Source organism: Lepidochelys kempii, chromosome 28, assembly GCF_965140265.1.
Source record: "Lepidochelys kempii isolate rLepKem1 chromosome 28, rLepKem1.hap2, whole genome shotgun sequence".
Lineage (NCBI taxonomy): Eukaryota > Metazoa > Chordata > Testudines > Cheloniidae > Lepidochelys > Lepidochelys kempii.
The window spans coordinates 6,049,570-6,063,082 of NC_133283.1; the positions used below are offsets into that span (position 1 = coordinate 6,049,570).

Below are 13,513 nucleotides of genomic sequence, written 5' to 3' on the forward strand. Positions count from 1 at the left end.
GACGTTCCTCAGAGCTGTGGAAACTAGGCAGTGCAGAGAGAAGTGGCTTCACCCCCTGAGGGCCATCAGCAGCGATCTCATTTCTATGGCCAATAAAATACAAAGCAATTCCAATGATTTTGACACTGGGTTTGAAGTCACTTGAACCGCATCTCCAAAGGAATAATGATTTTATCCCTGAATGGTTAAAGGCAGCTTCCTAAAGGTAATTCCAATCTGTTCTTCCCTGCAATTGGTGATATTGGGCAACTGGGAATCTCCATAATTGGTGGGGAATCTCTCTGGGCACACACATGCACCCTCTCTCTCGGTTACAGATGCTCTGCGAGTCAGAGTGGGGTTCGTCTCTGCATCTGCCCAGCTGGGAAGGGGAGAGGCTGAAGGCTCAAAGGAGATACACGGAGCTAGCCAGGAATGGACGAGACTTTCCTCTTTTTCTTAAACTTCACCTTAATCTCCTCCATGGACAGCTCCCCCCCTGTGTGGATTTGAACCACCAACCAACCCACCCACCGTCCCATAACCAGCTAACTGCCCTATGCAAGGGTATCACAGAGACAGAGGGCCACCCAACACCAACGCCTTTGCCCCGGGGACTTGAACATTTATTTATTTTGGCTCATGCACAGCCCAGAGCCATCCACGGGGATTGGAGGGGGAACGCAGCCGTGTTTGTTCCAGTGGCCCCATGAGTTGACCCCACTCTGAATCAAGCTTCATCCAGAGCGCCGGTGACCAAGCCGCTTCCCCCACTCACTTTGCCCTGCAGAACACAGAATTACATACCCAGGAGACCCCGAGGAGTCAAGACCTGCGTCCCTCCCGCGTTACCTCCCCTACAGCGGGAAGGTCAGAATCCACAGGTCTACAATCCTAGCTGCCCTGATTCCTCAGACAGAGCCCGTGAGCCTTGACACCTCTGGCTTCCCCTCCGTTGGAGCTTCCCCAAACCACCCTCTTGCACTCCCCATGGCTGATGCCCCCAAACACTGCCCTGGTTTCTGTATGCTGACGTGTGGTTGTGTCTTGCTTGAGGTGCATATGGGTCCTGTGTGACTCTGCTGGATGCAGTGTATGGTTTTTGCAGGTGCATTATTTTTGCATGGCGTGGCTTTGTTATTTTCTTTTGTGGTTTTTTTGTTGCGTGCTTTTGTGTGTGTCTCTGTGTGTGTGTGTGTTACCCCAAGCACAGACTCAGGGATCCCAGAGTAACCTCCTATTGCTGACTTCTGGCTTCCCAAGCTGGGGACCCACTAATCTGTTCCTGCCGGGTGAAAGGAAGGGGCCCACCTTAGGATGGCCGGGCTTACCAAAGATTCCCCTGTGGCCTTCAGGAAACTTCTCCGAACAGGTCCAAGGACTGACACCCTGGCAGCACTTTCCATCACAAAGTATTTTCTTTATTTAGTGTCATCAGCCTGTTCTAATACAATTAATCTAAACTTAAAATAAAACATAAACAGAACTCCCTTGGCGCAAGTAGGCGAGTGAAAGTACCCAAGACTGGGTACTTTGTCATACAGTATAACTCTCAGTTTTCTGAGGTAACTTGTGTTTTAACCTCAGACTTTTGTTCTTCAACGAATCATTAATTTCCTGTTTACTTTCATTCGCACTGGTAACAGTCACATATTCAAAATCTTATCGTACATGTTCACTTTCTGTTCATCTCCAATTCCACTTAGGGAATACTTCTATAGGGTTGTGGTTTAGATGCTTTCCACTTCAGTGAGTTCATGTATATCTATATCTATCTATCTGTCTGTCTGTCTGTCTTCTCCCACAAGTGTTGGTGGAAGGGGGTCTCACACTCGGTGGGAAGGCCTGTACCATGAGAAAAAGCACCTCTCTTCGATTTTCACCTTTTTAAAATCTTTCAGAGAAGCCGGAGGTGGAGGGAAAATGATGTAACTACACAATACACAAGAGCAAACCTACGAGAAAAAAGCATGGAATCAGGACTCAACATCTGAGTATCCTGCAGTCTGAATCTGGAACGTGTCAAGCAGGCAGCCAGACTGGGATCCACGGGGAAGGGCTGTCCTCTAAAGGCATCAGCTGTTTCTTTCTTTGCTTCATGAAACTCTGGATCCAAATGGTAAAGGACAATTGTTCCCAACCTAACTATGGGATTGTAATCGGGGCCACTGAACTAGAGAATGTTGTTCTAAAAACAGTTTGACTTGGACATAGTTCTTCACAGCTTCCTTGGCCGGGGTGAGAGCCAGCCAGTGGGTGCCTGCTACTTCTACCTGAACTCTTCCCAAATCTTTGACCTTTGTCAGGGTAAATTCACACTTCTCTGGAGTAGAACTGTCCACCAAGCCACCCAGAATCTCAGCCGCGCTAGTGAGGAACGGCTTCCCCAAACATGCCCAGTTCATTTCTTTAGTCTGGTGGCACAGGTCTAAGTTAGAAAACTCGATACAGGCCTGGGATTAGAATCTCGGTCAGCTATCGTTCAACTGTGACTTCACTTTATACACATTTTCAGCAACTACAGAGCGTGCGTTCATTGAAAATACCACTTCTTTTGCCTCCTTATCTGCATAGTTAAGGAGAGCATTTTCCAAATCATAGGATTAGATCAGAGGTATCTTCAGGAATAATTTCCTGTAGGGTCCGGATCACAACTATCTGGGAAATACAGGTTCATATTGCCTAGTTCTAGGTCACTTACTATGGAATTCTCTCTCCAGATCATCTGAGAAAATACTGCCCTAAACAACTGAACAAAGCATGATCGTGTCTGTTTACTTCAGTTACTTACACAATCTGGGTTCTGCCGCTGCTCACCATTTGAAAGTAGAGATGTAAAAATATTACTGTTTCCTTGGTAGCATGTCCAATAGCTTAGAGTATCCTCTCCTCTTGATGGAACTTTCTCCAGGTGATCATGAAGGGGAGTGGAAAAAGCAACAAATTAAGTAAGAAATGACTTTTAGCAAATGGTCATATGTCTCTAAGCCCCAAGAATTCTGAGCTATACTCTGCCAAACAAAATTAATACCAATAGCCTTTGGTAAAGAGAAGAAAAACCCACATCACAGAGAGGAATACAACATTTTCAGTTTCATATTAATAGGGTGACCAGATGTCCTGTTTTGAAAGGGACAGTCCCGTATTTTGGGACTTTTTCTTATATAGGCACCTGTTTCCCCCACCCCCTGTCCTGTTTTTTCAGAGTTGCTATCTGGTCACCCTACATATTAAGTAAAATTCCAGAGCAGGTTACATCTGATGACTCAGAATCAGGACAACAGATTCTCTCATCACATTCTCCTCTGGTCCGTTCAAACTTACTTCACTCAATGCTGTCTCATTATTATTGAGTCAAGTTCTTTACAAGAGTTTCAGTATCATCATACAAATGTTCCCACCTGCAAACAGTCCCAATTCAGGAGGGGAAAAGCCCAGAAGTGGAAAACTGGGATATAAACTTTGCATGATCACACTTCATTTGAGGTCAATTCAAATGGCCCTTTAAAGTCTGTGACACTTTCATCTCCAGGCCTAAGAGTCGGATTTGGGATCAAAGAAATCAAAGCACAGAGGCCTGGGAACACAGCATCACCTCACACGTTGGGAGGTGGGCAAGCAGCATGTGAAGAAGATACCTTCTGTATGAGCCGGGCAGAGTTTAACACTGCTGGGATGGTAGGGAAGGAGGGAATTCCTTTGATTCATCCCATTTCCCTCTGGTGTTAGAGGGGCAGAAATGACTTTTTTACATGCCTCTGCCCCTGCTTAAATCTATTTTAAATGAGAAAAACGGTACTATAAATATCTGCTGTCCAGTAACCAACAGGGCAACATGAGAACAACGGGGAATGAGACAATTTTTCCCTAAAGGGGGAACTTGGGGACTCTAGTGACTTCTTCGCAGCGGGAGGAAGAGTAGAAATACGTGCTCCAGGTCTGTTCAGTTAGACTAGTCGAAGTGAGAGAGGTTAGGTCAAGTCATGAGGAAACGTGCTACACAACCCTGGCCAGTACACATGGGCTGTGTCTTCACTGCAAGAATAGTTGTGTTTTCACATCAGGACAGCTAACTCGAGCGAGCTAACTCTGTGGAAAAGCGGAGCGGAGATGAGGCCCAGAGAGATTTTAACTCGATGTAGCTAGTCAAGATTACCCCTCTCTCCCCCACCTGGGATTGATGGTAGCAGGGACACACACTCCCATGACGCATAGGTAGGGCCCTTTGTTTTCGGTTAGTCTCTAAGGTGCCACAAGTCCTCCTTTTCTTTTTGCGAATACAGACTAACACGGCTGCTCCTCTGAAACTTGTTTTCGGTTGTTATTTTATTTAATTTTTCCCGGGAATTTATCGGAGTTTATTTCTACAACAACAAAAACAGGTGAAAAATCAGTGGAAAAAACGATTAATTTTTCTGGGTAAATACTGGGGTTTATTTTGGTGGACAGAAGGACGGGGAGGGGGGAAGCATTCAGCAGATGAATGCTTTGATGAATGGAATTCAAGGTGGTTTGTGCCCCAACTGAATCAGAGCTCAAAACATAACGCCACCTCTGAGTGTAAGACAATAATGTCTCTAGTCCCCAAATAAAACTTGTCATTTGAATAAACAGCTTATTGTTGTAGACGAAGAACCATCAGCCGATAAATATTTCCACGTAATAATTGGGCCCCACCATTTGGAGCACATACGCTCAACGTCATCCTTTCCTCCCTGTTTCTGTTTCTTTAAAACATTTGAATACGTACTTGGGTCCTGAAACATATTCTGATGCAGATTTTCATTTTCTTCCAATCTTAGCGTGTCAGATCTTTACGCCGTCATCTGCTAACAGCTTGAAATGTGTACGTGATGGGCGTGAGATTCATCCGTATGTTCAGATGCGCCCGCGCTTCAGAGTTTGTGTGCGCACACCTGTTTGTTTGTTGTGTGTATCTTCTAGACGAATACAGAGCCTTACTTCACCAGGCAGCTTTGCATAGACACACAGGCTCATGTATTATCGGAATACATCTAGCTCACACCATGCCTTGTATTTCCCTAATAAAACAAGTTATTTTTTATACATTTGAATGATACAAAAGTAGGGTGAAAATCGGAAGAAAAAACCCGAATAATTCTTTTGGTCGAACCCAAGATTTTTTCGGTAAAAATTGGTTTAAACTGAAAACGAAGGGGCTTACTCTTCGGAAAAAGGGGCTGAAAGAAAGGACCAGGGGATTAACCCCAAAGGTTGAGCGGCAAAAGGCAAAAGCAGGTAAATCGTCTGGGATAGCTCAGGAAACACAGTGAATCAAATGGTGCCAATGGCCACTAAATGGGAATTAGGCAAAAAATATATTTTGTCAGCCCTAGAGAAGATTTTCAGGGTGTTTATAGCCCTTGCAGATTCTGTGATGGCTAGTTAGAGTTGAGCTCTGATGGAAGCCTTTCCCACAGTCAGTGCATCTATAGGGTCTCTCTTCTGTGTGGATCCTCTGATGTCTAATGAGGGCAGAGCTGTCAGCAAAGGCTTTCCCGCACTCACAGCATTTATAGGGCCTCTCACCCGTGTGGATTCTCTGATGCGTAATAAGGACTGAACTGTCAGCAAAGGCTTTCCCGCACTCACAGCATTTATAGGGCCTCTCTCCTGTGTGGATTTTCTGATGTCGAATGCGGTGTGAGCTCTGCCTGAAGCCTTTCCCGCACTCGCTGCATTTATAGGGCCGCTCTCCGGTGTGGGTTCGCTGATGCGTAGTAAGGTCTGATCGGTAACTGAAGCTTTTCCCACACTCACGGCACTCATAGGGTCTCTCTCCCACATGAATTCTCTGATGATTAATAAGGGCTGATCTATCAGCGAAGCTTTTCCTACACTCACAGCATTCGTAAGGTCTCTCTCCTGCGTGGGCTTTCTGATGTCTAATAAGATCGGAGTGGTAACCGAAGGTTTTCCCGCACTCACTGCATTCATAAGGTCTTTCCCCCGTGTGGATTCGCTGGTGTTCAATCAGGGCTAAGCGGTAACTGAAGGTTTTCCGACACTCACGGCATTCATAGGGCCGCTCACCTGTGTGAGTTCTCTGATGTCGAATAAGGTCTGAGTGGTTACTGAAGGTTTTCCCGCACTCACTGCATTCATAGGGGCGCTCGCCTGTGTGCATTCGCTGATGTATTATAAGGTGTGAGCTCCGAGGGAAGTTTTTCCCGCACTCACTGCATTCATACGGTCTCTCCCCTGTGTGGATTCTCTCATGGTTAATAAGGCCCGAGCGGTTACTGAAGTTTTTCCCACACTCAGTACATGTGTTTTTTCTCTCTTCCGTGAGGATTCTCTGCTGGGCTTCCACTTGCTCAGCGTCTTCCTCCTGAGGATTCTGCTTCTCGTTCTCATTCTCCATCCCAACACCTAGTGGGGGAAAGAGACGGAAACCTCAGAAACAGGAATGGAAAAGGGGGGAACAAACCCAAGTAATATCTGGAGACATGGGAAGGAAATCAGGAACTGAATTCCCCCAACACTTCCTCGTAGGGGGGAGAGGAGGGATCAGTTCTGCCTCCTAAACCCATCAAAATACTCAATGGGAAGAGAGGGCAGGAGGGAGCCATTGCCAGGTGTCAGTCAGGGTGAGTAGGAGCAACATCTGCCCTGAGGATCCATCACCTGCTGGGAACAATCCTGAATGTTGAGAGCTCACAAGGTCTTTCTAGGGAATCCCTACAGTTTCCTTCAGACCCTGACAGTTTCTGACTTGGATGAACAATCGATTCCTTACCCACGCAGTCAACTTTCATGATCTCTCTTTCTTCTGGATTCGGATACGTGGGACCCACGGCTCCTCCTCTCATTCTAGCTGGGGTGATCACATCGGTTTTGGAAACCGGAAACCCTGGGGTTCAAAAGGGAGCTAGATAAATTCATGGAGGATAGGTCCATCAATGGCTATTAGCCAGGATGGGCAGGGATGGTGTCCCTAGCCTCAGTTTGCCAGAAGCTGGGATTGGGTGACAGGGGATGGCTCACTTGATGATTCCCTGTTCTGTTCGTTCCCTCTGGGGCACCTGCCAATGGCCACTGTCGGAAGACAGGACACTGAGCTTGATGGACCTTTGGTCTGGCCCAGTCTGGCCGTTCTTATGTTCTTATGCTCAAGGGAAAGAAAACAGGTGAATTCATAATACGTCCTGCAAATTTTTAGTGTGTGTAGTGGACACCTTTCTGATTCAGAAAGTTGAGGCCACAACTAGTGGATTAACCACTTTGGATCTGGTTTTGACCCACAGGGATGAATTAGTTACAAGTGTGAAGGTGGTTGGGAACTTGGGAGGAAGGGGTCATGATCTGATCGAATTCAAGATCCTATCGAATTCAAGATCCTATGGACAGGAGGACACAAGACCAGCAAAACAAGGACACTGGACTTCAGAAAGGCAGATTTCAACTGGCTCAGAGAAATGGCAGGCCAGGTCCCATGGAAAGACCAGTTAGGAGGAAAAGGAGTTGAAGGACGCTGACGGTTCCTAAAAGATGTAATATTAGAGGCTCAACATCAAGCTATTCCGACGCAGAGGAAAGACAAGAAAAGCCACAGGAGGTCAAAATGGCTGCACAAGGAGATTTTTAGCTCTCTAAAAACCAAAAGGGACACATCCAGGACAGGGAAGGAGGGACATGTCACCAGGGAAGTCTACATGGGAATAGCACGAGCGTGTAGAGACAGAAATCAGGAAAGCCAAGCCAAAGAATGCGTTACGGCTGGCAAGCCACGTTAGAGACAACGGCTTCTTCAAAAATATCAGACAAAAAAGATCGATCAGGGATGGGGTGGGTGCGCTGCTCAACGGAGAGGGTGAGCTGGTAACGGAAGATGAGAGGAAGGCAGAGCTGCTCAGTGCCGACTTGGCTTCAGTCTTCTCACAAAAAATTACCTGTGACCGGTCGACTGGCGAAGTTACCATAGACAATAAAGGGGAAGGGATAAGCAAAGAACATGTCAGAGATTTTCTGACCAGTTTGAAAGAATTCATACTAGGGGGGGCTGAAGGAATTAGCTGAAGAAATCTCGGAGCCACTGGCAATAATATTTGCAAACTCGCGGGTGACGGGAGAGGGGAAGACTGGAGAAGGGCTCACGTGGTGCCCATCTTAAAAAAGGGGGAAAGGAGGAGCTGGGGAATTAGAAACCAGCCAGCCGCCCTTCGACAGCTGGAAAGCTACGAGAACCATGTATAAAACATTCAATTTGCGAATACCTGGAGGACGAAGGGGTGATGGCTAGCAGCCAGCATGGATTTACTAAGAACAAATCATGCCAAACCAGCTTGATTTCCTTCTTTGACACGGTAACTGGTTTGGTGCACAGGGGGAATGCGGTGGATATAATATACCTGGACTTCAGCAAGGCTTTTGACACATCCCACATGACATTCTGATAAGTAAGCTGGCGAAATGCGGGTTCGGTGGAACTACCATTAAGTGGATACAGAATTGGTTAAACAACCACAAACAAAGGGTAGCTATTAATGGAATGATGTCAGATTGGAGGGAGGTCTCAAGTGGGGTTCCACAGGGATCTGTTCTGGGTTCAGTGTAGTTTAACATCTTTATCAATGACCTGGATGTCGGAATAGAGAGCGTACTGATCAAATTTTCAGACGACACAAAGCTAGAGGGGGGTTGCCAACACTTTGGAGGATGGAGCTAAAATTCAGTTGGATCTTGGTAAACTGGAGACCTGGGCTACAGATGACAAAATAAAATTCAGCAAAGACAAATGTAAAGGGCTACACTTAGGGAAGAAAACGCACAGACGCAGAATGGGGGGATAACTGGCTTGGAAGCACCACGGCTGCGAAGGATCTGGGCGTTGTGGTGGATCACAACCTCCACAGGAGCCAGCAATGAGATGCTGTTGCAAAAAAAGCAAATGCAATTTTAGGTTGCACTAACAGAGGCATAGCCTGCAAGTCACGGGAGGTGATCGTACCTCTGGTTAGACACATCACTCCAGCTGAGGTCTAATTTTGGTCACCAGTGTAGAAAAAGGATGAAAAGACACTGGAAAGGATCCAGAGGCGAGCGACAAAGATGATCAGAGGGATGGAACGCAAGCCAGGTGAGCAGCGGCTGAAGGAACTGGGTATGTTTAGTTTGGAAAAGAGGAGATTAAAGGGGGACGTGATAGCGGTCTTCAGATACTTGAAAGGCTACCATAACAAAGATGGAGAAAAGTTCCCTCTGGCCCCAGAGGGCAGGACCAGAGGCAACGGGTTCAAACGGCAGCCTAGCAGATTTTAGGTTAAATCTCAGGACAGGCTTCCTAACTGTGAGAACAGCAGGACCATGGAACAGACGCCTCGGGAGGTCGTGGAAGTTCTTCCACGGGAGCTTTTCAAAAGGAGGCTGGCGAGCCTCTGTCTTGGGTGGTTTAGACACAACACATCCTGCCTCGTGGCAGGGGGTCAGACTAGGGGACCCTGGTGGTCCCTTCTAACCCTGTGGTCCTATGACATTTCTCACAAGGAACGTTCCAGTATTTTAACCCGAGCCCATTTTAAAGCAGTCACCTCCTGAGGCCAGCTCTGCGGGTGCCCAGATGTGGAGAAGCCTGGGGATTTAGATGCTGTAATTCACGAGCAAAAAGGCAAGCTCCTCTGGAACAGGAGAATGTGAAAAACACACCTTCTGCCATGCGATCTTGGTGGGGGGCTGACTCAAAGATCCCAGGAGCCTGCCGGGAAGAGAGATTGTGGCTGCTGCAGAAGGGGATGGGGAAGCAAGACCCTACGAATCAACAGACATTTCACTACCCGCCCTACGACATCTCCAAGAAAGTGCACATTTCTGTCAGGGAAGGGATCGCTTTGTGACTGGGAAGAATGTAAGGACTTAGGAATGATAAACTGGGATCCATATGGATAGGGAAGATGTGTGTGTATGGGGTGGGGAGTGGGAGGGGAGGGGACGGAGGTACTGAGCAGTGCCGGAAAGGGAGGAGTGAGAATACGAATATTATATATAGTATATTAATATACGGCTAAGGTTAACACGGGCATTTTACAGTGACATTAATAACCAGCGTGTAGTTAGCTTCCACATGATACCTCACGGGCATATTTTGTACAAACATGACCGCAGTAGTGTGTACGTGAATACAAGGGGGCTAGGATCACACCCGAGCCTTGTGTTTTCTCCCCCTCCCTCCCACTGCCTGCAGCTGGTCCTGCTACCCCTTGCCCCAGATTTCCGGTTCCCCAATCATGTTCAACCCCCCACTCCCACTGTCCCTTGTTCCTGACTCCCAGCAGCTCCAGCCAAAAAGTGTCCCCTTCCCTCCGGCCCATGGCTAGTACCCCCACTTCCTGGAGCACCCGCTACCCACCACCCACCTCCCTTTACTCCCACCACCAAGCTGGCCTGACCCAGGCCCTCCCATTGCTCTCAGCCCTGCACAGCAAACCACCGTCCTAGAGCCCCTGCTCCAGGGAATCCCTCTCCCCCCAGCCCCACTCAGTACCTGCTGCCCCACTCTTCCTGGGGGAAAGAAGCCAATCACATGGAAACTCTGGGAGGCTCCCATCTACACCCTGCTCAGAGCAGCCAGAAGGCCTCAGGTGAGGGGAGAGACAGAGAGACAGAGGACAGGGTCTTCACATTCATCACATACCTAGTAGCCAAAAGGTGACGCAGGAGATGGAGCCTCCGGCATGGTCCACGAGAATCGCCCCCGGTAGGAATCTCAACAACTTTCCCTTTGCTAGCAGCTTCCTGTGACGGGATGGGGCATCTCCCCTAAGCCTCATTGCTGGGTTCCCCCTTCGTATCTCACACCAGCCGCTGGTTAGTGAGGTCAGGTCCAGCACTGGGAGTCTGGGGCGTGTTCCCAGCCCCCTGTCCAAGGACTTGGTTTCCTTTCCACAAATTAGGGAATTTACACACACACCCCCAGGCCGCATGGGTCCGTTCTTAGACTCTAGCCCCAGGGTAAACCAGTCCCAGCAGCTTAGTAACCCCGTGGCCCCCTCGCTTTCTCCAGCCTGTGTATTTCCCGCCACCTGCCCATCTCCCGACCAAACCCTCAAATGCTCCCAACTCCAGGGTGTTTACCGCTCCCCTCCCTCCAGCAACTCCCTCGACTGGCTTCACGGCAGCCCCTTGCCTTCCCTGTCCCCTGGGAGGGCGAAGGGCATTTGGGGAGATTTCAGAACAAGCTTCGGTTTATGTCACATCCGAATTCCCCACCCCCAGGCTCTTCCCCTGCTGACAGATGTTCCAGACTTTGCTCCGCACATCACCGAAATATCCAGAACACAAGACCGGGCAGCCAGGGAGGGACGTTAGCGACCCAGCACGGGGCCAAACGCACAATGTCCTATAAGCCTTTGGAATCTACTGGGCACAACTTTGGATTTCAGAAAATGGGAAAAGTAACCATTTTCGACTTAGGGGGCTCAGGGCAGGGGGTCGGGGTGCAGGAGGAGTGTGGGGTGCAGCAGGGGGTCGGGGTGCAGGAGGGGTGTGGGGTGCAGGAGGGGGTCGGGGTGCAGGAGGGGTGTGGGGTGCAGGAGGGGGTCGGGGTGCAGGAGGAGTGTGGGGTGCAGCAGGGGGTCGGGGTGCAGGAGGAGTGTGGGGTGCAGCAGGGGGTCGGGGTGCAGCAGGGGGTCAGGGTGCAGGAGGGGTGTGGGGTGCGGGAGGGGGCTCAGGGCAGGGGGTTCGGCTGCACGAGGGGTTTGGGGGGGCGGGTCCGGCCCAGTGCGCACCGGGGGCAGGTGCCTCCAGGTACCTTCCCCGAAGCTCCCATTGGCCATGGTTCCCCGTTCCCGGCCAATGGGAGCTTCGGGGGAGGTACCTGGAGGAGTGGCCAGGGCAACACACAGACCCCTGTGCCCCTCCCGCCCCTCCCGCCCTGCCCCCGGTGCGCACCGGGCCGGAGCCGCTCTAGGTAAATGCTGGGGGGGGGGGCGTGGGGAGCTGGCGGGCCACAGAAAATAACCCCGCGGGCCGCGTGTTTGAGACCCCCTGCTATAAAGGATGAGACAAACGATTCTCAAATCAGAGGGGAAAGTTGATCACTGGGGAATCTAGCCCCCCTGCAACTTCCAATCTGGAGAATGACTTGGGGCAACAGGTTCCCTCCAGACAGGGGAAGCTGCTGGGATTGCAACACATGGGGAACACCTCCACGGGGAGGATTGTCAGCCGATATTTGGTAACTGCATAGAAAATGGCAAAACCTGAGATTTGATACCAGTGTTCACAAATTAACGAGAGAAGGGGGAAATTTTAGGATTTTGCCACCCATTTGCACAAAGCAGAGAAGAAAACGTGAGGGATTTTAGATCACTAACTGATAATAGGCAGGGGTAAAATGTGAGCAAAATTCTTATGAATACTTTATATTTCGAAAAAAGGGGCAACACGTGGAAGGATTTTAGATCAACCGTCGAGAAGCTGAGACAAACAAATTTGGAGGATATTCTATGTTAACAATTTATAATTAGAGAGAAAGGGAAGAATCTCTGGGCCTATTCAATCAGTCATCGATAACTAGAGAGAAAACGGGGCAAATTTTTTTTGGGGGGGGCGATATCAATCTTTAAGAACTGGAAAGAAAATGGGTCAAAGCCGAAGTATTTGAAAAGACGAGAGAAAAGCACCGAGAGCAGAGGGAGATTCAACAGGGGGAGGGGGAAAGGGAGACAGCCTGCATGTGAACGTTCAATGAACACACAGCCGAGGAAGTGAGCGGTAGCCCACGAAAGCTCGCGCTCAAACGAAGTGGCTCGTCTCTGAGGCGCCACAAGTCCTCCTGTCCCTTTTGCGGACACCGACGAACACGGCTGCCGCTCTGAAACCAGCAGCCACCCAGACAGGGATGGTTCTCCCCCTCCACCATCACCATGCGGGCAGCAGGGAGCCCTTTGGGAGGCCGCTTTCAGAGAGCAGGGGTGCCCTACGGCTCGGGAAGGCTGCCGGGGAGGGGGCATTGGCAGCTGGCGGCTTGTGGGTCTTGCACTGGGAAGGCAAGAGCTGGGACTGGTCACTCCCCCGGTGACACTTGCTCCTGCCTTTCACTGCTCTGCCCCTGCCAGGCCCTGTTGCTGGCAGAGAGCGGCCGCCCCGTCCCCACCCCAGAGCCAGCCGCCTCTCAGGGCTCTCCCAGGCTGTGCCCCTACAGCCGCCTACCCTCTAGGGGGGCACACAACTTTACAAAAGGACAACTGGCTGCAGGTAACACGGGGGGGGGGGGGGGGATATCCCGAAGCTTTAAGGAGATTTTAAACTGACCTTCGAGAACCGAGAGAGAAAATGGGGTAAAATCTGAAGCCGACAGAGACAGAGAGAAAAAGGTGGGGGGGGGGGCGGGATCTACATGGATTTTATCCCCGTATTTGATAATTGGAGACCAAGGGGAAGAATGCGGGGGAAATTATTGAGACTAAAGTGACAAAAGCAGAGAGGAAACCCCCCTCTCCCCCCCCCCCCATCTCCAGCCTGCCCCGAGCCAGGTCCATCCCCCCCCGTTCACACGGTCTGTCCCCTGCACCCC

The 13,513-nt window shown here is 49.8% G+C and overlaps 1 protein-coding gene and 1 pseudogene across 1 annotated transcript in view; one reads left to right on the forward strand and one right to left on the reverse strand.

The window, feature by feature from the left end:
* Positions 1-13,513, forward strand: part of LOC140904192 (uncharacterized) — a 187,078-nt pseudogene that overhangs the window by 82,813 nt on the left and 90,752 nt on the right.
* Positions 1,379-13,513, reverse strand: part of LOC140904197 (uncharacterized) — a 155,352-nt gene continuing 143,217 nt past the window's right edge. Inside the window, exon 7 of the mRNA XM_073326554.1 lies at positions 1,379-5,967. Within this exon, the coding sequence (XP_073182655.1) occupies positions 5,333-5,967 (635 nt within the window). The 3' untranslated portion in view covers positions 1,379-5,332. The remainder of the gene's footprint in view (positions 5,968-13,513) is intronic.